The sequence below is a fragment of the Pinus tabuliformis genome, chromosome X (genome assembly GCF_031772625.1).
Source record: "Pinus tabuliformis cultivar Carrire ecotype Pingquan chromosome X, CPIR1, whole genome shotgun sequence".
Taxonomy (NCBI): domain Eukaryota; kingdom Viridiplantae; phylum Streptophyta; class Pinopsida; order Pinales; family Pinaceae; genus Pinus; species Pinus tabuliformis.
Genome location: NC_142308.1, coordinates 22,352,556 through 22,379,561, shown reverse-complemented (window position 1 = coordinate 22,379,561; position 27,006 = coordinate 22,352,556). Strand labels below are relative to the sequence as shown.

General features: G+C 41.6%; 1 protein-coding gene across 1 annotated transcript in view; it reads left to right on the top strand.

The window, feature by feature from the left end:
• The window catches only part of LOC149138128 (uncharacterized), a 48,451-nt gene extending 22,569 nt beyond the window's left edge, over window positions 1-25,882 (top strand). The window contains exon 2 of the mRNA XM_089450259.1: window positions 25,560-25,882. Coding sequence (XP_089306385.1) covers window positions 25,560-25,882 — 323 coding nt within the window. The remainder of the gene's footprint in view (window positions 1-25,559) is intronic.
• Window positions 25,883-27,006: the final 1,124 nt, after the last annotated feature.

Below are 27,006 nucleotides of genomic sequence, written 5' to 3'. Positions count from 1 at the left end.
CCCATGGGGATAATCTTTTGTTTATTTTCCATCCACAATTTAATCGGAGACCACTGCAACGTAGGTCTCCCCATTCTTTCCCACGTCTATTTATACAATACATTCACATCCGACCCCAAATCCAGAATAACTTGATCCATTTCATACTCCCTTATTTGCGCAGTGAGCTTCATCTCACGCCCCGTTCTCACCTTATGCTTACCAATTTTTCTGACAACGCGCAGTCCCTTAGGAGAATTTTCTTTACCGGCACACTTATTTATCAACTCTTGTAATCCTTTGATAGCTTTTCTATCACACAACAACTTCATACATGTCTATGAAAAGGTAGTAAGCATGGATGGGTCCATTTCTTCAGACTGCTTATCATGACTCCCTGAGGTAGAAGCCTCAGCGAAGCTTTTCTTCGCTTCCATGAAGGTTTCTTTCGTGCACTCTAAATCAAATCCAACCTCCTTTTCTAGAGCTTTGTGGACCCATTCACTTTATTCAGGTTGCTTTCCCTTATCTTCACCAGTCATCATTCCACTTCACAACATGATATTCACATTAGGATACTCTTCGAGGGGTTTAGCCCTCATCATCTACAGGGTCTAGGTAGGCTGTTGCGGCTGCGTACCCTTTTCTTGCATCTTAGCTATTAATATTGGGCAGTCTTTTGTCGCACGGTAAAACTGAGTACAATATCAACATGACAGGAGAATCGGGTTTATACACTCCCATGCGTAGTGTCCTGGCCCTCTACCATTGTAGCAAATAACTTGTCCCTAACCTCTCGTAGGTCCACCTCCTCCTCTGCCTCGTCCTCACCCCTAATATCCTCCTCCCACTCCCTCGACGACTTGATCCAGAGGTCGAGTTTATGTCTGCATCCGGTACTCTCCATAATTAACTCATAGCTATGGTAGTTGTGCTCATCGTGATCCACCAATTTATAGAAGTTGCAGAAAAGTTGTCACGGTGTCTGTACAAATTTCTGCAACAAGTGACAATTGTCTGTCACATGTTTTCCAGCTACCTGACAGATAGCACACCACAACGCGGGCCCGGTACTTGGCTTGCCTTGAGATTCTAGCCTTAGAGGCATCGACCCTCCTCCTGTAACATAATTTGCGAAGACACGGCAATGGTCTTTATCATGCCCCTGACTTTTACATTTTAGACACCAAACTTCTTTGCGCACCTCTGGCCGAGCTGCTCTATCCTTCTTCAAACTTTGGAATTCTAGGCAAAGATTCTGCAACTCCACGTGAATCTGCTGAACTCCCAAAGTAGCATCTTGAATCAGTGTCTCATGCAATCTCATCACAATCTCTAGGGCTTCTGCCTAGGTCCCAATCTTTTGTTGTGATAAAACAACCCTTAGGTGAGGCAAGAGCGAGGCTACAAACCATTCGCAGTGCTGCCCATCCGTAAGATTCATGTTATCTTCGCGTATCTTGCATTTCAATCTCTCATCCAATTCCCAGGGTGTCTCGCTAGGCTTCACCATGATTTCCTTGAATCCAACAATTGATTATGCTTCAAACTTGGCCCAGCTGAATTCCTTATTTAGCGTAGTCTGAATGTCTGCCAATGCAACTGTCGGGTTATCAGTGCAATAATTAATGTACCACATTAGCGCGTGATCCTGTATAGAAATAACCAAAATTTCTTTCTTCATCTGATCATCTGTGATATTTTGGGATATCCACATGACCTTCGCAATGAACCAAAACTGGTCTAGGTCCTAATTTCCCAAGCCCTTGAAAATAGGCAACTTCACTGCATTCACCATATTGAACAGTGGCAGAGGTGGTGGTGTGGTGGGCGAAGGTGTATGTTATGGAGGTGAAGATGGAGGTGGTGTGGGTGGATGGGGTATTCGCGGTAACCATTTCCTTATTAATTAGACAACGCTCTGCGACGAAGCCTACACTGCTCCTTCATCGTCAATCAGAGGAAGCTCAATCAACGGGCTATATTCAGGGTTTGTTTTCACTTTATCCCTGAACAAATTTCCACTTCACGTAGCTCCAAACATCAAGGTAATTGCATAACCCACTTTTCACACAAGAGCATTTTAATCCAAGTATTCAAATATCTTAAATACTTACCTCGCGGTCCCTTGAAGAAGCGTTGCTCTACTTCATTGTAGCTAACTGAAGTATCGACGTTAAATTCTGTCACAAATCATCTGATGGCACGATCAAGCGATTGATCCACCATGCGTGCGATCTTATCTTCAGAGGCTTCCAATCTTTGCACTAACTCCGGGGTCCACACTATTAGACCGTCGAGAATCCACCTTCCCTGGTCGTCTGCTAATTTAACGATCCACTCGTATAGCTTGATCAGGAAGGAACTGAAGAAAATTTCGTGTATCCTTGTGTACAAATACTTGTCCAACCACTGTTCTCTCGTCACTTGCGGATTCCTGTTTTCTTGTGTTGTGAATTCATGGATCTTTCTATCCAACCACTCCTCAATTTCTTTCTTTGTTGGATTCCAGTGATGTGACATCACACATCTCCTTATGCAGATCCAGGTCCCGACAACGTAACCATTTGTTGGCTTAGTGGGTCCTAACCCAGGTTCAGAGTTAAGTTTTTTAAACAAATCCCTACACTACTGGCCCTTTCAGCATCAACCCACGCAGTGCAGACTGAAGTCTCGCCGGAAGCAATATGGGGGGATGCTGGAACCAAGTTTCTGCACCTAGAGATGAGCGTGATGTTGTTTTGTGCCCTAAACCTTCCTTCGCGCAGATCGATAAGCCTCTAAGGATTAATGATATAACGTCATTCAACCAAACTCTAGACCTTCGTGAAGGCCTATGACTGTCTTCCGTGGACCCTAAATAGGTGAATCAACCACTTACGTGCCTTTGTAATTACCCTTAGTCCTGTATTTACCCAGATCAGTTAAGTGTTTGATAACATTAACATGCAACAAGACATTCTTCATGTAAATGGTTATTATTACTTGCATTCATATGATAATGTAAATCATGTAAAATCACGCATCAATACAGTGTTAATTCATGAACTCATCATTCATCATAACATAATAGCACATTCATTCATAACATAAGTAGATAGACAAAACACAGGAATTGCTGGAATAATCTCTTTATTAATGCTTATGTTCTTCTTACACACTCAAGACTTCCCAGTGCACTCAGCTGCAGGGGTCCGCGCACTCAGTTGCGGACTCTACTGTAGGCCTCTACGCACACAGTTGCAGAGCCTCTCTTCTACTCTAATACTTCTTCAATCTTACTACTAATGACCCACTACATTCATTGATCTCTATCATCATGCCTTAGACTCTCTAAGACTCTCCTACTTATACAATCCCATGGTCCACGGACCATGGGTAGGTCTATATAAGCCGACACAACTTACATAACAAAAGGGTAAAACCCTTTATGACAATTTACCATATACTCGCTCCACGACCACATTTTGCGGATACTTTACACTTTTTACAATAAAACTTGGTCTTTTTGCCCCAAAACTTGTGCTTTTGCCCCAAAATTGACCCTAGGGGAACCTATCCCAACATGCTCTCTTGACCGTATAATCAGCATGCAAAGATGATTAAGAACGGGTAGGCCTTTCTGAGTGTATTCATCTTATAAACATGATTGGGTGTCGATCTAAAATTTGATGGCTCCTTCGCCTAACAGTTTATCATATCCCTGGTATTTACATAGTTGTGGGTGGCATAGAAAATTTCATCCATGTGGTTCACTGACTAAGGTAAGTGGTACATCTGATGGTAATTCTCCATCCTGAAGGTAGCAAGTTATGTTCCATTGGCACTGCTCAATTTCATAGTCTTGGGATCTGTGTGGGAGGTAATCCAATGGATGATGTCTACACAAGGGAAGGATGGGTACCTGCATGCAACCTTATGTAAGCCTGACCAATGGATATTGACATACACCTATCGATCTTCTAGATCTTCCTTGAAGTCCCCGGCAAATATGTCCTTGATTTCCTACCATGTTATCTTCATACCCTTCTAAATGAACAATTGAGTGTATGAATAAACTGGTAAACTCATTGACACCTACTCAACTGCATCCCCAATGCTACTTTTAACAATATCCTTCGATGCAAATCTCTTGGAAATCATGTTATTTGTAACATTGGAGAGTTTCTCAAAACGATTGTACCTGGAGACAGAGAGGGCACTCATGGCATGCAAATATTGGTGTGAAACCAAAAGCACTTCAAGAACATATCAAAAAAAAAAATTGGGCAACTGCTGGGAAGAATTGTGCAATATTGGCTCTCAAAGGTGATTTACTATCAATTGGTTTTGTGCATTGCGCAGTCCCAACTTCTAGTGGGGAGGCATTGATGACTGGAATTGCACAATGCACAGTTCAATCAAGCTTAGGTCAGCTAGGACTACGAATTGTGCAATCCCAATGACCAAGGTTCAAGAATGGCTCCTGGAACTACGTAGTGTGTAGATGGAGCCAAGTCTTGGCAGCCTCTGCACAACTCCTAGAGCCAAGGTAAAGCCTTGAGATCTAGAAATGCACAGTGCATGCCTAGGAAGAGTTAGATGCAGGCTAAGGAAGCCCAGATCTTCCCAATGGAAACATGAAAATGAGCAGATTTGAAAGTAGAAGTGAAGGTGGGTGCAGATCTTAGTGAAAGATGATGCATGAAAACAAAACAAGTAAATGAATCAATCAAACTGAAGAACAATGAAGCATGTGTAGCGAGTTTCTGCAACGGCGACCGTTCGTGCAAAAATTTGGTTATGCATGCGACACTTGGGAAAGGTAATGAAAAAATTAAAACATAATTTCTACAATATAAAAAAAAAGTGTGCAGTCATTCAATAAAATGGGTAAAAAAACACCCTCACAAGCCAAGCAAACGAAAGCGACAAAGAAAGCAGCAAAAGACTAGAAAAACAAGACTTACCCGGAAAAGTTGCGATGACCGTGCCGAAGGTTCCTAAATCTCCTTGGTAATGCCAGAGCTCCAAGATTGAATGTGAAAATGAGCTCTGGGGTGTCTATTAAATAGATTTGGTCGATTTAGGGTTTATGACATGAGGCCAAAAATCTAGGAAAAATGACACTTGGCGGCAGTTTCCAAAAATAACTCAAGTGTAACTCTGACTGATAAAAATAGATCCCTATTTTTTAGGGATTCTTTTCCCTTTTTCCTTTCTTCATTTTTCAGGAAAAACCTACCATGCATGCAAGAAGATATTGCACAGTTCCTTTGGGAACTGGACAACTCACTAGGTCATACATCGAGCAGCTGCTGAGGGAAAGATTCTGCGCAATTTCTGGGTTGAGTGGCTCAGGATGGCTCTCATGCTCTGTGCATTTTCCTAGATGAAGGCAAGATGTTAGCTAGCTCTGCATTGTTTTGGAGGTGAAGGCTCACTTCTGGCTTGGATTGTGCAATTCCTGAGAGCAAGGCTAGTTTCCCTCAAGGATTGTGCAATTCACTAAGGAAAGCCTGGAACCAGGTTGCATCCAAGTCAATAGATCGGCTTGTGGGTTAAATGGTGTGTCAAGTAATAAAACACAAGTCAAATGTAAAAGATAAATCTCAATGAAAGCACAAGTACCTGGGTCAGCATAAGTTGAGCTGCTGTGATTTTAGGAGGGAGGCTCCAAAACGAAGCATATGAAAAATTTTGGAGGGTGGTTGTAGCCTCTACAACAGAATACTAGATTTGATTTGACACATGCTTATAATATTTTTACAGCCCGATATCCTAATTGGTTTCTCAGATTTACGATGCCAATTTTTTTTTTAATTCCCCAAGATTTCATATTGTTGGTGTGGTATATAATCAGATACAAAGGAAACCAATGGAGAATCGAGAATCTTATATGCTAATCCACTAATTTCATAACATCAATTCTAACAATTGTCACTCAATTAATCATTTTCCCACTGATACATCTAATTCTATTGCAAGTTTCTCCCCATGATTCGATTACATTGATTGAAAGTCCATACTCCCAAAAACTTCAGCGTTTTCAAAAGGGTTGTTTCGAATATCATGATCGAATGGTTAATTGGCTGGAGGAATCTTATTTGTTGTTAATAATAAGCTCCAATATTATCTAATGTTGTCTAAGAATGAAAATGTGGATGAATGTACATTCACAAGCAACCTTAACGGTTTGTATGATTGTTGTTCTAACCAACAAGGTAAAGTTGTGAACTGGTTAAAGCATGTTTTTATATCATACCTTTCTGCCAAAAGGAAATACCTTCAATTTTTTGTGCAAGGTATTCAAGTTGTCTTAATTTTTGCACATTGTTTTATATTGTTATTAATTATTTATATCTTTCCATTTGCAGTTCGAGAACAACTTGAATGGATATATTGGAAATTTGACTTCACATGATCCTGACCTTTTAATTTAGATACATTAGGATTTATGTTTAGTTTTTTTCTTCTACTTATTTGCATTTTAGTTATTTTTGCATTGCATTACAACATGTTTCTTGCATTCCCCTTTACATTTGAGTGTTTTCCTTCATATGCCCTTACTAGTCTATACTTTTCTTTCTCTTTTTTTTTTGTCTTTTACGTTATGTCCCTTTATTTCATGTCTTTCTAGTGCTTTTCTTGAATAATACCATGTATGAAAGTCATTCTTTTTAGATCTATGGTAATGTAGCAAAAGTTGAAAGATCAATTGTGATAACTAGAAACGGTTGGCTTACCTTTGGTCTACTTCTTTGTTTGGGCCTGAATATCTCTTAAGGTCAATGATGCATGTATCGAAAATATGTTTCCTCTTAAACAAAAGCTCAAGTGGATCTACACTGCTCATATATATAGTAGGATCTTCGTTCCTTGAGTCATATTTTATATTCATCGGTTTTAACCTGTCGACTCAGTGGAGTAGAGAAGGGAAAGGAGGAAAAAATTAAGTAAGCATACTAATTTCACACACACGCGTGCGCACGCAAACATATATATATATATATATATATATATATATATATATATATATATATATATATATATATATATATATATATATATATATATATATAAGAGCCTCTATAAAATGAGGAAAAACCTCTCTTGCTCGTAAAATAAGTTGGGATCCCTCTTCCACCCTTGGTGAAATAAATTCCAATGATCACGAAGTATAAAAATATAAATAAATAAAGGGTTAAATAAGAGAAAGGCTTCCTGCGCAAAGAGGTGAAGCAAGCAACTTGTTGGGGTACTGAACAGGCTCACTGGTAGCAAAGCAATGCTTTTGATTCCTTGGAGTGACTCTGTTGGGGTACTGAATAGGCATGTTGGCAATAAAGCAACACTAGAGATGATACTAAAACTTTGAACAACCTAAACTCGTGGAACTTATATACTCCTACTCCCTAATCGAAACAACTAAAGTTTGACTAGTCTTATGAAGTTTGTTAAGCCGACAAGAGGAATAGAAGGGAATATATCTTTAACTGGGATAAGGAAGATAGGGTGATCAATTGGAGGAGACAATACTTCCAAAAATCTAGGCCCTATGTAGAAAGATAGACCTAAATAGAGAAGTTGGAATTCTTCCAGTGTGTCACCAAGTGTTGTCGATGCTACAACACCCTCCAAATTTTTCCTATATTCAAATTTTGGAGCCTCCTTATGATCATGCCATCCTTCATTTCAATCCATCAAGGTCATGCTTGGTCATTTTGTCTAATTGTTTGAATCTTCCTTCGAGAGTTCTAAGTTTCAATCTACCTGCTTTCACATGCCCACCTCTTGATGTCTTCCCAAGCACACATCCCATGATAGGCTAAGAACACTTCACAATGATAATTTTGTGCACTCTATATTAGCAGCTATTACGTAGATCTTGGTTCTAGTGACTACACAGTTCTTGGTGATAGTGACTACATGGATTTTAGTCACAGTGATTGTTCAGTCCTCAATGTTAGTGATTGCACAATTCTTAAAGACAGTGATTGGATAGTTCCCTGAGTCAGTCACTGTGCACTCCTTGTGAACCGTTGATTGTGCATTTCCTAGTGATAGTGTAAGGGAATCCCTTGTATATGGTGATTGTGCACCCCATTTTAACAGTGACAGTTTACTCCAAGTAAGTACCGTGACACCTCTTAGTGGCATTCATTTCACTCTTGACTCCTAGTTTCCCGACATGAGTGATGTGCATTCACAAAATCTAACCCTAATTGCATGTATACTCTCCCTTTATAAAGATTCTAGCCCATAGCTCATCTCTCATTTGTCTTTCTCTTTTGATCTCTGTGCACTTTTGAAGCACAAGGATCATTCTCTCACCCTTAGTTGTAGATGTTTCATGTCCTAGGTGAGTTTCTCAATTTTCTATTTTGCTTTTGCAAGTGTTTCTTTTTCTTTCTCTTGCTCTTACATGTGTTGTTTTTACTTACCCCATTTTTTTCAAGTGCCACTTTTTCTTGCTTTAATTATTCTATGTTTCTCTTTTTCCTGCTTTCATTCTTGTATGTGTCACTTGTGCATTCTTCTATTTTTGCAAGTGTCTCTTTTTCTCTTACATGCATTGCTTTCGCTTTCTTTCTTTTATCTTGTTAACAACATTGTGACACATCTTCTAGAGGTAGCTCCAATGCACTCTCTTTCATTAGTTGAAGTTATTTATCATAAGAGAAAGTGTTGGAAACTCTTCCATAGCATAGTGCACCCTTCCGTTATAATCGAAACTCATGTAATAAAGATATACATATTAAGTGTCGCACTTGGAGATAAGTGTCATTTTACTGTCATTTTATTGTATGCATGTAGGCTTTGGGTATTGTCTATATTTTTACTATGTGCATGGGTGTATATGTGTGGGTAATCATGTTCAATGCATGTTACATTTTTTTACTCTCTTGTGTCATTGATCTCACACTTAGTCAATTTTTGAGTTCCTCCATGTCCTCACCCCTTGCACATCTCATGAGCACATTCAACTTCTAGCCAAGTGTTGAGCGCATTTCACATTCACGAGCTTTAGTAATGAGAAAAACATGTCCTAGACCTACGCATTGTACCCATCTACAAGACATCCTCCTTTAATTGTGCATTGAGAAACCTCCAAGCATAGTCACTCAAACTTGATGCCTACACCTCCGTATTGTGCAGTCATGTTGTAGAGGCTACGACCACCCTCCAAAATTTTTCCTTGGCTTTGTTTTGGAGCCTCCCTATTGACCATCCTCAGTAGCATGTCTTTCATTGTCTAGCACATCAGCTTCAGTTGTTTCATAGAGTATTTTCATCTTGTGCATGCAAGTTTGTTCCACCCCCTTCACAAGCTGCTTTCCAGACTTAATATCAGTTGTTGGTTGAGCAGCTCCCTCTTGGAATTGCGCAATTCTGGAGGGGAACCATACTTCCCTCTAGAAATTACACAAACCCAGCTGGGCTCCAGAATTGTGCAATTCTTCCTAACAGTATTCCTCTAAAAAATTGTGCAATTCATCCCAGTACAACTACTTAGCCCAAAAATTGCACAATTCTAGGAATCAGTGACCTGTTGCTCCCAGAAATTGTGTAATCCCTCTAGGATAGCCAGCCTAACAGCTAGCAAAAATTACGCAATCCTGGGAGACAGTCACCTGTTCCTCTTAGAAATTGCGCAATACAGTCAGACAGGCTTCCTTGAGAAAATTGTGAGGTCTGACCCAGGACAGCTGCTCAGCCCAGAAATTGTGCAATCCTAGGAGACAGTCACCTATTCCTCCCAGAAATTGCACAATCCCTCTGGGACAACCATCTCTGCTCAACCCAAAAACTGCGCAGATTTTCATCCTAAGCTTGCAAACCGATGCATGTTCCTTCAAGTTGGCCAGTTCCCTTCGGGACCGAGCAAACTGATTTGCATGCATGGACTACTTCTCCCAAGTCAGCATGAAATGGCATCGCTTTATTCAGGGATCTATTTAGTAGTTTGGGGTTACATGCAAGGATCATTTCAGAAACCTCCTGCCAAGTGTCACTTTTCCTAGATTTGTGGCATGCGCATCACAACCTCGATTTTATCAAAACTCATCAACCGAATGTTGCAAAGCTCATTCCTCACATCGAACTTGCAACATTGACATCCCACATTGCATCTAGGAGTCATCAGCACATTCAGCTTAGCTCTTTTGGGGTAAGACCACATTTCATGTCTCGCGCTGCGTTTCTGTCACTTTTTGTGTTTCTCTTCGTGTGAGTGTTGTCTGCTTGATTTTAGTGAGTGCTTGCTATCATTTTAATGTATGTTATCTTGTAGAAGCACCATTTTAATTTTTGTTCGCATCTCACTGATGTCGCATGCATGACATTGTTTTGGCACGAATGGTCGTCGTTGCGGCGACTCGCTTCACATGCATGCATGCTTTCCCGTTTTTTGAATCCTGCACTTTTTGTTTTCATGTATGATCATTCACCCTTGTTTGAACTCATCTCATCATGCATTCAGACTTCTCATGTTTTCAGTCGCCCGTCGGCCGGTTTGGGCTGCCTTGGCCCGAACCGTGCCTTGCCCTATTAGCACTACGCATTTCCAAAAGTGAAGGGTTTGCCTTCCCCCCAAAAATTGCACAAGTCTGACCCAGAACTTACCTCCAGGATTTCATTGCGCAATTCCTGGAGGTAGTGTCCTGCCGGCCCCAGAAACTACACAATGCAGTTTGCTGGTTACATGTCACTGTCGAATGAAATTGCGCATTGCGCAGCTTCAGTCCTCAGCAAGCTAGGATGGACTATGCATTGTGCAGTTCCAGTAGTCATTCAGCCTCCCGACAACCCGGACTATGCCTTACACAGTTTTGGAAGTTAGTCTCCCGGCTTCCCGGTGAAAATTGTGAAATCTTCACAGACATTCACACCGGTATGTTGCATGTCAGTCCTCTAGTTTCTTTTGGTTTTCTACTAACATATTGCTTGTCATGAGTGTTTCTATGTCTCTAGGTATCACAGGTGTTCATCTACCTCTCAGTAGCACAGATACAATGGATTTCTAGGAGAGCAAAGTCAAAGGCACCATTCAGAGCACACTTGGGGATGCATTCAATCAAGTGTCTATGAACTTGCCTATCTATGAATACATCAAGATGTTCATGGACAAGGATATAGAGATGAAATGGGAATAGCGTCACAACAAGCAGCTCCATGTACAACAGCAGAAGGTAGCACACTTGCATGCAATGAATGCAAGAGGAAGGTTGTTGACAACACAGAGGCGGAACAAATTTGCAAGCTCAAGTAGATTCACTTGTGATGAAAGCGACTTAGAAGACTAAGGCTATGAGGTGACGACATGACACAAATATCGCGTGAAGGTAGAGAGAGAAATAGAGAAGGAGTTTCATGTGCTGAAGCGGCAACTCAAGGAAGAACAAGAGCTACACAGATGAGAGAATGAGTTGCAGTAGGAACAGGTACAGCAGGGGGCACAACATTCATAGACGAATGAAACTATGCCCACACAAGTTATAGATCCATCCTAAAAGTTGGCACGGAGCAGACAAAGTGAGCAGTGTTGTTGATCACATGCAAGGGAATTCAGCAACACACATGTCATTGTGTGCATGCATGCGATCCCACCCATTTGGCACACTCACCGAGGGGAAGACAAGAAGAAAGTCTGACTGGAGCTGAACGTGTACTTTGACAAGTTGATGCAGATGGTCACCAACGCACACTTGGAGATCAACACAGACACTATGCATTAGTATGTTGCTTTTCCAACCACACTCAAGATGATGATGCACATGCTATCAAACGCATTGGACAAAGGGGCCATATTAGTGTACCCGGATGCAATGGAGGCAAGAGTTCACTTTCAGTAGGATGTCACCATTGAGTGCATAAACACCATCACGAATGACCAAGCTTGGCATCAGTTCGCCACCATCAACCATCACAAGGATGTCAAAGAGTTTGTCTCACCACAATGGTCTGAGTGTTAGTGATGTCTTGCATGGTTTGCTCAAGCCATTTTGTCTCACATGGGTACATGTGCAGATTGCATGTAATGTCTTGTCAAGTAGAAGTTCAAGTGTCGATAGTTGAATGTAATAGTCATAGAGTAGTTGAAGAGTCATGAGGATAGATGAACGGTCACAAAGGGGAATGTCAAGGGTCACCCCACCCTTTGCTATAAATAGAACCTCATAACTCATTGTAAAGGCTTTGGCCAGCCAAGCTTCCGATAGGAGTATCTTAGAGAGAGCTTGGATAGTATTGTAATGAGCCTTGGCTTATCCACTGTGCATAGCTAGTATATCTCTTTGGAGGAGCAGGCGACAGTGACTGTAACGTTCCGCTATTGGAAGTAGTGGTTGGTCATGGTTGTATTGTATGACTGAAACTTACACTTCTTAATATAAAGGAGCCAACACGTTTCATGCATATGTCATATTGTATTTCAGATATCTTGTTTACTCTAAATGATATATGTATCTGTTTGCTTATGCATGCATTTATAACTATTTTCGGTATATGTATGTATGAATCTTACTGAAATGTGTTGTTGGTTTAACCTTCAATTTGGATTGTTAGCTTACTTTCCTTCCATGTTCTGATGCATATTTTCTTGTGTGTTCCCTTCTTAACTACGTGCTTTCACAGGTTTCCAAGGGGCGCACTCACCTCACCCTCCGTGTGTTAGAACCGCTCATGCACCTTCCTTGACTTACTGCATATGTCACACCCTTGCTACCAACAGGGACATCTTACTTGCCTCTATGCGAAACCACGGTTAAGGTGATACCGTACGACCCACTGTTGGGAATCCTACACCAAACAGTCTAAGGTCTAGTTGGGACTTCTTACTGGGGAGATCCCATGACATGTTGGCGGGTCCAGCACCATCAACATTTCTGGCGCTAGAAGGAGGGCCAGATGACAAATTGTGTCCTCTCATCCTGTTTTTAACCTTTTTACATCTATCATGGATTATGTCACACTCACCTCTCCACGATGTTTTTCACATGCCAAACCTCTCAACATCACCAGGGAGTTTTTTGATCTCTTGTCCAAATTCACATATGATGGTTAAGGCGAAGTGGCCTGGCCTAAGTATGTAGAAGACTTCTATGCATTCCTTGAGAATTCAGACAAGTTCTATGTAGAAGAGGTCAGTCTGCTGCTTGCATACACACTTCGCAAATACCCACTACGGTGGTGTTGCAGCCTACCAGCTGATAGCGTGCACTCACTTGAGTAGTTATGTAATCTCATTGAATCTACTTTCCATCATTTTGATCTAGAACCTCTTGACAAAAAAATGTTATAGAAATGGAAGGCTCCGCAAGAATCGCCTGATGATTTTTGGCAGCACTTTCGTGTTTTGCAGTTTCAAGCTCCAAAGAGTCAGATGAAATTTCAGTATCTCATTGACAAATATGAATATTGTCTTATCAAATCTGTCAATCCCAAGAAGAAGTTCAAGCTTAAGCCCCACTCAGCATACTTCGGTGATGGAGTTGTGCAATCACGAACGAACATGGTCACTGTCACAAGTGACTGTGCGTCGTCCCCTCATCAAACAACTCCACCACCGGAGAGTGATGTGGGACAACATGCACACACATTTGTTGAACCCTCACGTCCTCCTGAAATCGCTCCTTCCAATATTTGCACAAAATAGGTTGTGAGTCCCATATGTTGTCACATGTATTTTGTACCTCAACCTCTGTCTTCGAACTGGGATGATCCTCTGGATGACACTGTCTTGTGTTCTTCCATTCCCGACTCTACACTTGTTGTGAATGAGGATGAAGCCATTGATGGAGTTGATATCACATAACCAACATGCGTTGTCATTCATGAAGAGCATGACTAGGAGCTTAAACATCCACCAACAGCAGAGGACCATCCATGTCTATCTGTACCTCCTCCGTTTTTTCATGACCTCCTTAGTGATCCTGCCATCCCATATTTTTCATGTGTATCTCCACCCATGTACGCACCCATTGTGGATCATTCGCAGGACACATTGGATGTCAGTCCATCATCTAACAACGGAGAGGACCAATCATGCTTTGAACATCCACTTGATTTTTCATCTATCTTTTCCGGAAATGCAGAGGATGAACATTCTTGCTTCTCATCTACCCCTCTGTGTGATTCATCAAATCATGAGGATGTCGACCAACATCCTGAGTTTTCTGATATTGGTTTTCATGATCTCTTTACCTCATCACCCAATCATGATGTTGATTCACTCGTTGTTAATGCATCTAAGCCACTGGTCTACGATGATTCATCTTTCAACGAAATCGAAACCCCACAGACTGTCGAGGCACTTCAGCTCAAGCTGATGGTTATGTCAAGCCCTCGCTGTCCTGAGGTTGGCTTCACTTATGATTAGGAAATTGTTCAAACATGCAAGCCTACTCATCACTCATCTGTATGCATTGAAGATCAATCTAACACTCAGATTTTACTTCCTCCACTCGAACTACACAATCCCATCACTCATGCATTGGAGGAATCTTACACAACAAGAACACTTGTGCAACATAAGTGGTCTACCTTTCTCACGTTTTCTTGCATATCATGGTCAAGGGAATGCATACAATCAACATCTACATGCAATGTAGCACAACACCATGGAAAGTCCACAGAGTGCATGTCATGTGCTTTCACTCATTCTTGTTCTATGGATGCTTGTGTTGGGCATGGAATCCCCCCACAGTAGGGTTGGGGGCTCAAAGCCCAAGTTTTGAGTGATATTATTGTAAAGCTCCGCGAATTGCGAGCGCGAAAGGCATGTTATAGTCATATGGCTGTCTACCTTAAGTTTGAATGTAATGTTGGCCTACCCATGGTCTGCGGACCATGGGATTGTATCAATAGAGCGCAGCTCTAAGTGTAAAAGATAGGGAGGAAGTAAGAGCGAAGCATGAAATAGAAGTACAGAGCAAGTTTCTAAGTGTATCTTGGGTCATAGTAGTAGGAAGAGGCTCTGCGGCAGAGTGCGCAGGGCGGAGTCGAGTCTATAACCGGAGAAAAGATTAATAAAGAAAGGTTTTGTTACCAATTCTGTGCATATGTACTGAGTTATTACATGTTTGATCTCATTTGCAATTATATTGTTTATTTACTGTGCACACTTGTATGAATTGTGAATATTGTTAAGTGTAATTGAAAGCATACAAATAAGCTAAGTTAATCAACTAATATTGGGCTACTAGTAAGGACTTGGGTAATAACATTGTTCAGCCCCCAAGTAGGGTTGCGTGAAGGCAACATCTCAGGTTGCGAGGTACGGGTAAGTGCGCGTAGCGACGTGCACACATGGTTGAACCGCGGACCACTTGAAAACATCAGACATCTCTAGGGTGCGGAAACCTGGTTCTAGCACCTTCCCATACTACTTCGAGTGAGACCTCAATCCGCACTCCACAGACTGTTGCCAAAAGGGCCAGTAGTACCAGGATTTGTTTGGCTAAATCACCTCCGAACCTGGGTTAGGCCCTAACAAGCCAACAAATGGTTCCGTTGCTGGGATCGGGATCTGCATAAGGGATGTCTGATGTCGTGTCACTGGAATCTGATGAAGAAAGAAATTTAAGGGTGGTTGGATAGAAAGATTCACGAGTTCGTAGCATAGGAAAACAAGAATCCACGAGTACTAAAGGACTAGTGGTTAGAGCGCTACCTATATACGGAAATCCACGAAATTTTCTTTTCATCCTTCTCCTCTGAGTTGTATGAGTGGATCTCGAAGTCAGCAGATGGTTAGGGAAGGTGTAGGCTCGATAAACCAATTGTGTGGACTCCAAAATTAGTACGCAGATTAGGAGCATCGAAAGATAAGATCGCGCACGTTGTGGACCATTGGCTCGATCGAATTATATTAAGATTTATCACTAAGCTCATGGTAGACACTATTAGTGCCTAAATCTACCTCAGGCTAAGAAAGGCAGGTCTAGGGTAACATCAAACTATGCTTAACCTGGTAGCTAGCCCTACCAGGTCAGGAGAGGACTCTCTCCTTATTAATATCAAAGAAAATATGGCAAGTAAGGCTTGAGATGATTGATATGAATACTAATTTTAGGCTAGGTATATTCTCAATGGAATTTGATTGATTTTAATGGTTGGTTGCTGGATCAGATGAGGAAGGCAGCTTTGGGTCTAGGAAATCAACTCAGATTTGCAAAGGTTTCTATGGGGCGAGGTAGGCAAGTGTTTTAGCACTTTGAAATGAATGTGATGGTGAGTCTAAAGACTAGTGAGGAGTTGGAGAGGGCATGCAAATTTCATGATTCCTCTTCAAATAACAGAAAACATTTAAAACTGAATAAAACCCCAAGGCAGAGTACTGAACATCAATGGATTCCACCCTTTAATATTGATTCATTTAGTTATGCAGAAAGAGATAGATGATGACACATAAATACATAAGATAAACTAAATAATAGAGGAGAAAAAAATGCTAATTCACATTACCACAAGAATCCCACAAAATGCTGCAAAACCCTGGTTCATTTCCTTTCCAAACTGCAGAAGTGATTTATAAAGTAGCTCAATGCATCCACAAGAGTCCAACCTTGACAAATGACTAAGAAAGTACAAGATATAAGCATCAAACCACCTATGCTAGCTATCAGGGGTTGAATCCATGAGTCAAGGAGCTATTTCAACAAGATCTAAACTAGGAATTGAAAAATAGGTAGTGGAACAACTTGCCTCTAAAACTATGGAAACTAATTCATTTAGCTCAAAACCACCCATAACTAATGTATCTACCTCCTTAAGTCATTTTGCATCATTTTTACATCATAGTACATCAATTTACATAATATTACATCATGAATTTTACCATGAGAGAAGACAAAGTTAAACTGGTAGAAAACTAGGCGAAATTCTGAGTTTTTGAGCAAAATTGGCAAAATTTTTCTTGATGCGCAGCGCCTTGAGCCTGATGCATAGCGCCACTTCAAGGATAAATTTGGAGGCCTTCCACTTCGCCAAATCAGGCCCAAGATAGCTCCTTGGAAAGCTCCGCCTGTCTAGTTTCTGGAACACTTTTAATTTTCTGATTTGGAGGTCATTTTCCCTTTCAAAAGTGGATTCTCCCAAGACTAGTTCCTGTCTGTCCAAAAAGTGGCAGAGAGGGCATTTTTTTGGGTGTTTTTTTCCCCTTTTGGTGGCCAAGATCTCCTCCAAAATTGATGAAAATTTCTGGGTTTGCTTATTTTTTGATGTTGAATCCAAATATATAAGCCATTTTTCAAGAGGATGGACCCATTTAATGCGCAGCGCCTTAGCTGGATTTCCTGTGTTGCCTAATTCAAAAATTTGAAATTGACAAAATTGTTTCAAAATATCCCAATTTTGGCTCAAATCTACTTCATGGGTTACTTTGTTGGGCTAAAGTCACATCAGAAAAAATTTTGAGCTTTTCATTCTTCTTTTTTCCTTTTAAATCCCTCCTTAATCTTGCCTTAAGGTGCTTGATCCTCTTGTTGCATATTCTATTCCGGGTCAAATAGTGGTGGGCCATATGCCTTAGCATCTTATTGTCTCTGTTTGATTTCTTCAGAAGGCCCTCAAGGTGGATATTTACCCTTTCAAGCCATATCTCTCTATCATTTACCACTTCTTGTTCAACTAGGGTCAAGGGAACCAGATGCTCTTTGTTGCTTTGCCTTTGAGTTTTTAGCATCTCTAACTCCATTTGGCTTTGTTTACCCTCTAACTGCTTATTCTCCTGCTCTAGGTAATTGATGACCCACTTAGCCTTCTCCATACTTTATAGCCGTTTCCCTTGTGATGACTGAGATGAGTATGAAGAGATTTATAAAAGAAAGAACAGTGAGGGTGTGACAAGGCTATGATGTGAGTGTGAGGTGGGGAGTGAGTAGGATTTGTATATAGGCTAGGGTTCAATGTGTGGAAGTTTTAGGGTTTATAAAGGGCTATAGTTTTGTATGTAAGAGATTAGGGTTTTGGGAGAATGGGGAAGGGGACTTAGGGATGATGGAATTAGGAGGAAGATGAAATTAGGAGAATGAAAATAACTGTGGTTTGAAATGTATATGGTTACTTAGAGACAAATTAGGGTTTAGAATTTAGAGAGGTATAAACCACCAAAAATTCATGTAAACCCTAGTTTCAACTGAAAAGAGGCTCTAATTACTTGATAGGAGGTGACATGATTCAATTACAGTGATTGAAGATCATTTTTAGGGGTTTTGAAGCTTCACAGCCCAATGCACAGCGCCAGTGTATTTTTCTTAAGGAAGTTTGGCTCTGATGCGCAACGCCTTTTTGCAGACCACTTTTGGAGACCTTCCCGGTGTCAAAACTGGGTGTAGGATAGCTCGTTGGAAATATTATTGAGTCTAATTTCCAAAATATCTTGAATTTCGCAATTTGATGTTCAATTTTTCTATCAAAAGTGAAATCTCCCAAGACTGGTCAAAATGTGCAAAATGAAGCTGCCTAAATGCAGAGTGTTGTTGCAGTCACCTTTTGAAGGTCTTCCTCAACTCCAAATTGAGCTCATGATAGCTCATTGGAAATATTGTTGTGTCTAGTTATCATTTCACTCATCAACCAAGTCATTTGGACAACCAAGCTAGGAGAAATCTTGATTTTTCCAAGGTCACTCTAGAGGTGCAGCAATTCTCCTGAGGCAACTATAGTTTTGACATTTCTCTAAAACCATGAAACCTGTGTAAAAAGTGAAGGAGGTTTTTATTCCTTGGCCTATTATGGACAAAAACCTCTCTCACTTTTGTCAAATTCATCTTCTATTTCTCAGAAAAATCATTTGAGTAAAGCCTACCCCGATGTTTGGAATAGGGGATTGTAGAAATGAAGGGAAATGAAGGGGATAAGGGGCTTCTAAATTATTGAGGAAATTTTGGGAAGTAGGCAGAGATGTTAGGAAATAGGGGAAAGTGGAATTTCAAAGATTGAGTGAGGGGAAGGGGTCCGAAAGGGAAAAACACAGGGTTAGCCTAGAAAATTGTCAAATTGGAGCAAGAAGCTAGGGTTTGTGGGAAAATGATGAATTTGAGGGATATGAGTGATGGGAAGTGTTTAAGAAGGTATATTAAGGATAGGGGAAGGTGTATGAACATTAGGACACAAGTTTTTTTGATCATCTAGCCATCCAAGAAAAATTACCTTCAAAACCCTAGGAGAGGGAAATGGGCCTTACCCAAGTACAACTCAAGCACGAACAAGGTGTAAAAATGACCCATTGGAACCTGAAATGATGATGAAAACTCTCTGCATGATGGTACACTCAGCTGAATGGTGACATGGACTGACATTTGGACAATTTTGAAAGAAGTGAAAACAAATCCTAAACCTAATACCTAATGACCAAATTTTACTTGAAGACTCACTGAAATGACAAAATTTGACCTTGACACCCTAAGACCACTTTGTAAGAGCATGTTTGATCACTGGTGGAAGGCTTCAAAGACTGACACTAACATTGGCTCCAATAGGGATGGTAGCTCCTTTGAGGTGCCAAGAACACCGTAGACCAAGTAGCCTTATCCATTGGGCAAGGAGTCAAAAACGCAAACTAAAATGGATGACTAAAAACTAACAACTTGATGACACAAACTGACTTGAAACTGACTCAATACTAAAATACAACTGACAAATTGGAAAATATGCTCATAATGGAGCTTATTCAATAAAACCTACTCTAACTGTTCCAGTCATCACCTGATCAAGTGAAGTGAAACAACCAATGCAACCAAGTAAGCATTCTAGTTGTTGTTTGCATTCTCCACAAGTGCTTGCTTATGAACAACAAGAGAGAACTACTGAAATGCAACTCCCATGAAAACTTGTAAACAGATCCAAATTTTCCCAAATTGAATAATATGGATTCTCTATCTGACTCCAAAAATACTGCATAAGGATCTTGAAATTCATGTGCACTGGGGCTTAGCTCATCCAATGGATTACTTTTCTTCTCCTCATACCATGAATGCAAACTTTCATCTGAGCTTTGTGATGAGACTCCTGTTGATAATGACAAAGAAACCGGTTGCTAGATCAAGTTTGTATCAATACTTGTTTCAATCTCACAGTTAGATAATGGAGAATGACTTTGACTGCAGACATCATCCAACACATCAGTTATTGGATCGTGAAAAACTTGAAAAGACTGTTCAGCCCATTTTCAATTGGTTCCAATGAGATGGCATGATTTTCTATAAGTTGTTCATCCTTTAGTGAAGATATACTATGCAAATTTCCATTCAAAAACTGAAATGATTCTAAACAGAATGGTACGGAATCATCTTGCATTATTTGATCATATGTTCCAGCTTCCAAGTCTTCATCTACGACTTGACAATCAATGGCATTTGGGGGCTACAAATCTAGATCTGAGAAGTCTTGAACAAGGATTTCATTGCCCTCAAGATGGTTCAGATCAAAAATTATTGACGGTTGATTTCTAATTGCATGAAAGTTGTCTCTGATGAATTGAAATGAAGTAAAACCAAAAGGAAAAGATCCTTCACTTACTTCAAAATTTGATGCACTTTCCTCCTCACTTCCATAGCTGATATGCAATGGCTGATCACTATACTCAAACTGCTAAAAGTGAACTTCCTCCTTCCACAAACCAGTTGCTGATTTGTCTGCAAGACTAGCTTCTGTTTGGAGAACATAATCATCATCATACTGATCAAATTGAGGCAAATCATCAGTATAAAACACATCATCAAGCATACATGTCATATCAACAGATATCTCTTCTCCAAGATGATCTATAAAACAATTATCAAGTCTATGACAACTGAGATAATAAAGAAAATGTTTTGGATCAGCAACTTGTTCCTCTTCAATCAGCGAGCCATGGTCTTGAACATCATACTCATTCCTTGTGGTGATATTTTGCATCATCTCTTCCACTGCACTTACCAAAATGTCGAGCTTTACCTCTAAAGATGTCGATTCCTCTGGATCTATGTTCTTCATCTCTTCTTCCTTCAACTTTGTCCTTCTGATCAACAAATTAGTTTGTACATCTACTGCACTGTTTTGCATCTCCTCAAGTGTTTCAAGGTTCCTTTCTCTTAGCTGAAACTCCATTTCTGGATCAAAGGCTTCCAGGTAGTGTAAGAGAGTGGATCCAGGAGGAGGTCTTATATTAACCGACATCGAAAAATAGACTTGATTAAACCTGGAAGAAAACTATTGTATTGTCTCCCCTGGCAATCTTTTCAGCTGGTTATATTCTTCTAGAATCAAGAAAGGGTTCTTTCTAACCACCCACCTATCGAGAAAAACTTTGACGAACTGCTAGAAATCTGAAATGCTCGCATTGGGCAGGGTTTTGAACCAACTCTTGACTTTGCCTTGCAAAGAAAGAGAAAAAAGCCTAATATTGACATCCTCTTCATCAACTTCAAAAAGGTCAAGAAAAGACTCAAAACTTAGTACATGTCTCTCAGCAGTGATGTTGTCACATTCACCATCAAATCTTGGTAGATACAGGTAATGATTTTTAGGGAAAGCATGGGATATAGGAGGTAAAATCAGAGTCTTGTATCGATCTGGAATTTTACAAGGTAGTGGGGTATGTACAGAAGCTGTAGAATCAGTCTTGGTCTCTTTAGGCTCATTAGTTTGAAGATGGTCATCACAAGATTCAGAAGACGGGTCTTGATCAAGATCAAAGGCATGCGCATATTTTGTATCCACTATCTTCAAAGGGAAAGAATCAAATGCAGATCTAGGATCTTTCCTCGAATACAATATACTTCGTAAAGCCTTCTTGACATTCTCGGGAAAAGAGAAGAAATAGTTTATAATAAAGAACATAATGTCCTAGATGAAATTCCAACTTGAATACCTGATCTTTCCATATTGTCCCTTCATGTTTCTGTTGGTCGGATTCATCCTCAAGTGGAGTCCTTGGATTTGATCTCAAAAATGATTTGGAGTCGCCAGGTGAATGATTTCAGCCTTGCTGTGTCTGATGATTGTTCACCATCAACAATCAGATCTGAACTTGATTACATTTTGTTGAGGAACATAAAACTACGTTCCCCAGTGGAGTCGCCACTATGTTAGTTGCCTCAGGAGAATTGCTGCACCTTTGGAGTGACCTTGGTAAAATCAAGATTTTTCCTAGCTTGGTTGGCCAAATGACTTGATTGATGAGTGAAATTATAACTAGACACAAAAATCTTTCCAATGAGCTATCATAAGCTCAATTTGGAGTTGAGGAAGACCTTCAAAATTTGACTGCAACAACACTCTGCATTTAGACATTAACAAACACAACAGTCAACTACAGTGAGGCGGAATGACGCTTCCTTAAAGGACTACGAGGTAAGTAAATTAAATCTTTGAACAATTGGATTAAGATGCTGTTGTGCGAAAAGTGGGTTATGCAAATAAATTGATGTTTGGGGCTATGCGAAGTGGGAGGATCTATAGAAACGAAGGTAGCACAAAGATAGAAAGTAGCCCCTTGATTTCGCCTCGGCGGGAAAGTGAGGAAGAGCTCGCAAAAGTTTCTCTGAGGAGCGCAATCAGTTTGATAAGGCAGCGAATTCCGCACCTACCACCCCCACCTACACCACCACTGGTTTCACCATCATCACCTCCATCTTCGCCCACACCACCTCCACCACCACCACAGTTCAATATGGCGAGCGCAATAAAATTGTCGGTATTCAGAGGAGTAAGGAACGAAGATCTGGACTAATTTTGGTTCGTGGTAAAAGCTTTATGGGAAGTACAAGGATTCATGGATGTATTCCTCAAAAAATTTGAAAGAGAAGTTCCAGAACAATAGTGGTTTGATGCTCTAAAATGGGTACTACGCGTTATGCCTACAAAGTTGTGGGGTACACACTAGTAGAGTTTCGGAGATTGGCATGAATTCAGAAAGATTATGCGCTTACGATTTGGGAAGCATTAGATGAGAACGGAAGCCAAGTAAGGTGGACAAAACAGCCTACGTGCCCACCTTTCCAGATGGGTACAGGCATATGGTACGCAGCTCGCATGAACGCACACTGCTCTCACGATAGGAAACAGGGACAACAAGCAGAAGCAGGTAGGACAAGTGCGCAAACAACGAAGGATGATACAAACTAGCATGTCAAAAACCATACACGGGGAAGCCTTTGACTAGGTGAGTGAAGTCTTGAACAGGGTCCACCATGTGAGATGCACCGACTGGGACCTACGCGTACCAACGGTTGTATGGGCTTATAGGGCCATGAGCAAAACTATGATCATGCAAGCATTTCCAAAGCTAAAGTATGAAGCAGAGGATGTAGTCCCTGTGGAGCATGCAAAGCCAACAACACCCGTAGATACGACGGTCCACACAAATCAGAATGAAGAAATCACACAGCTATGCAAAACAGAACATATAAGACTTGAGGAAGAAATCTGATGGGGAAACTTTAGAATTCACGAACTTGAAAAAGACTGGGTATGGCTAAGGAAGAAAAGCACTTTGATGGACGTAGAGGTCAAGAAGCTGGAAGATGAAATAAAGGAAGCATTTCTCGTTGAAAATCCAGGAATGGTAAGGCAAGGTGCATTTGAGTGTACTAACAAGTTGGAGGACTATCACTGTGAACTGGTTAGTCTGTTGCCATGGCTTGGACCGCATATCACCAAACGAAGTGACCAAGATAGTGCATTGCAAGTAGTAAAGTGCGTGATGCCAATCACCACAATGGAATATGGGGATTCTCCAAAAACTATGATAGAGGATGGGATGGAGCCTCGCAAGGGTGGTGTGACCACCTGGCTAGCCATAGGAATAACATTCTCAGTGCTCCAACCAATTGCAAGGGAGCGTGGGACTATAAAATATTCTGCCTGGGAGTCGCACGATATGGGAGATGCGTGCAGAATCAGAATGTCACAAGGTTCGTGACTGCGCACGGAGGGCTGCACTGCTGCATGATTTGGCTGGGAAGTGATCGTTGGTGTCACTATTCATGATGGGATGTTTGATTTGAAGCCAAATGGAGCGGGTGGCATGCAATTAAGACGCGAGTTATGGGCAAGATTTTGGAAAATCTGTTGCCAAGATAGAATTAATGGCCCGAACTTTGGGGGAACAGTCAAATTCAAATTCGAAAGGTGCTATAAAACTCAAAGGGCTGGCCAGCGAATAACACTTGGTCATTTGAGAATTGAGCGCTTGAGTAGAGCACGGAGCATTGAGAGTTGAGTGATAATTGAGCCCCTAAGTTCACAAGCAATAGAATACAGCCTAGAGATGATGACTGCCACTAAGGATGGGTTGGGAATTGAAGAGGTAACCGCTAGTGAGGCCGTGCAGACCCAAATGATAGAGGATGCTCCAGAAGGAGTCAGGATTGCCACAAAAATCCCCAAATCATCGCGAACATCGAGGCCCAAGAAGGATAAACAGGCAATGGGTCCAGTACGCATGCCCCTGAGGAATCCAAGACACAACAAACTATCCATGGAAGAGAAGGGGAAAGCAGTCACAATAGAAACAAATGAGGAAGAAGAGGACTCATAGGCCCTGATCGCCACAATGAAAGAAGAAGAATAAGTGGAGGAGGATATCCAACCGTTGTGCTCTGCAACAAAACTGCCAGTGTATGTCCCTTCACGGAAAGGGAAAACCAAAGTGCCGAAGAACCTGGACGAAATGAAAAGCTCACTCCAGACCCCACTCCTCCCCGACGGCATTGTATTTGAAGGAACGCACCTAGGCTGTGTACCAACCATGAAATTTGAAGATTGGGACCTCGCTGACAGTGAGAAGTTCCTGCACCTAGAGACTGAGAACTTAATGAAGTAGAACACCGAGGGGGTGGTGATAATGTTAGAGCTGTGGAAAAGGTTGTGCAATGTGGAAAAGGCCAGGTTGCTGCACTTGTTATGGATTCCACACTTCCATGGCACACCCATCACCATTTTCGTCATCAGGAAGCTGCTCTTCCTGGTTCATGATGGGTATCTATGGTTGGAGGAGCCTATTCCCATCACGAAAAACCTTATGCACCGAATTTCTCGGCTCCCTTGTAAAGGAAAGGACCCTGTGACTATAGCCGAAAAAGGTAGCAATTTGGCTCTTGCAGAAGCCATGAAGGCGAAATATAAGCTAGAGAAGAAGAATAGGGGCTACGTCATCTCCAACATCAAGGACAAGGGGGTGTGCATAGCAACTCAACTCCTGGTCGGTAAAATTATGAGAAAATGCCACACCAATGAGGTACCAACGCTAGTGGTCGTGCTGGCCGAGTAGTGCGCGGAGGGGGTCCAGTTCAATTGGGCCGAATTCCTCTGCGAGGAATTTTTGATAAACTGTCGCGAAGCCTAGGAGCAGGGTAAGACCTTCCACTATGCGTGGTTGCTATTATCCATATTGCTAGTAGCGGGAGAACTGCCGGAGGACAGTCAATTCCCCAACATTGACAGAGAGTTACTAGAGGCCGCAAAGTACGCTTCGCTCTGGGCCACCAAGGATGTGAAATGGATTTGTGACATCAAAATTTTCTGGGTGCTCATGGAGGAAAGCATCCGGATGTGGATCAATAGGAGGCCGTGCCTGTCACCTACGGTGCACAATAGTCTGTAGATTTTTGCAGACTTAAAAGATGATATGCACAACATCTATATTAGGCCACAAAAGGATCCAACAAAGCAGTGGGCGAAGCTACCATTTGTAGCCACTAACTACGCGATTTTTATTGTCTTGGAGACATGGCCTCCTGAATGGCGCACTCCAGACCTGGAAGAACTAGAGAAGGCAGCAACCCAAAAGAAAAAGGACATTGCTAAGTTGTGCATCACTCAATTAGAAGAGAAAAGGAAGAATGAAAAAGCAGCAGCTGAGGTAAGGGCAGTGCGAGAAGCGACACAGAAAGTCATGGAGCAGAAGAAGGCCACAGAATTAGTAGCAACAATATAGGTAGCAAAGGTAGCAACAGCACAGGTAGATGATGGCCAGCAATGTCCTCAGGGCAGGAGGCAGAGGAAACAGAAATAGTAGAAGGGAGCACGGACCCAGGGACCACATCTACACAGTTAAAGCAACCTTGCATCGTAGAGAGATCGGGCCCAAGGAAGAAGGTCAAGGTCTCGTTGGCCATTGACCCGATCACCTTAACTGAAGGTGATCTCCATGACATCAGCGAAATGGTCTGCGATGTCACCAGTGAAGCGCTTCAAGATTTTATATAGGAGCACCAGACTGTGTTGGGGGCCCTCAGGGTGCAACTGTAGGAGTTACAGGTACAACCCCCTTAGGAAGGTACCCTATCAACACATGTCATAGTAGGAACATTAGCAACAGAGCAAATGTTGCACGCAAGGATGGCAAACATAATAGTGTTACCAGAGGGAGCTCTAGTGTCATGCAATTTGATAGATCGGTTGTCACTTAGCATGATGAAGGACATTGGCCTTAACGTGGCTGCCCTTCCCCGGGAAACACTATATCAGTTACAAGATGGGATAACAGTAGAGCTGGGGGCCACGGAGAGTTGTACGATCCAGGTTCTTAGCGAGCAGAAAATAAACATAGAATAGCTCAACTTGTAGCGCAACGAGTTAGTGTCGCAGAATCAACATTTAGCGCACATGGTAGATGATGCTTGTCGATGTGTCTCGGAGCTAGCCATCGCAGCATATCTACTGGTAGAAGTGCAGATCCATAGTTTGGTGACTAGAGTCTGTGAGGCCAGGGAAGAGATGACAAAGGTGCAGCTGGAGCTGAATCTGCAGATAGCCTAGCTGTGGTTGAAGGCGTAGCCTTCCACTCCCCCGAAAATCATAGAATAGTGCGCCAACACTATTGCAGCAGGGTTGGAAGAAATTGGAGGTGTAGTGCGCGACTGTACCGACATGTTGGAATAGGAACTTGAGGTCCTCACGACTTTGCAGGAGGATCCCAACATCCGGTGCTTGGAGATAGAGGCACGAGAACTCTAGCAATAGTACAACAGTATCAGAGGAACTGTGCAAACAATAGTCCTCACTCAGCGGCTTGGGAGGATGCAGCAAGCCAAGGCATTAAAGGGGTAGGTGGAAGCA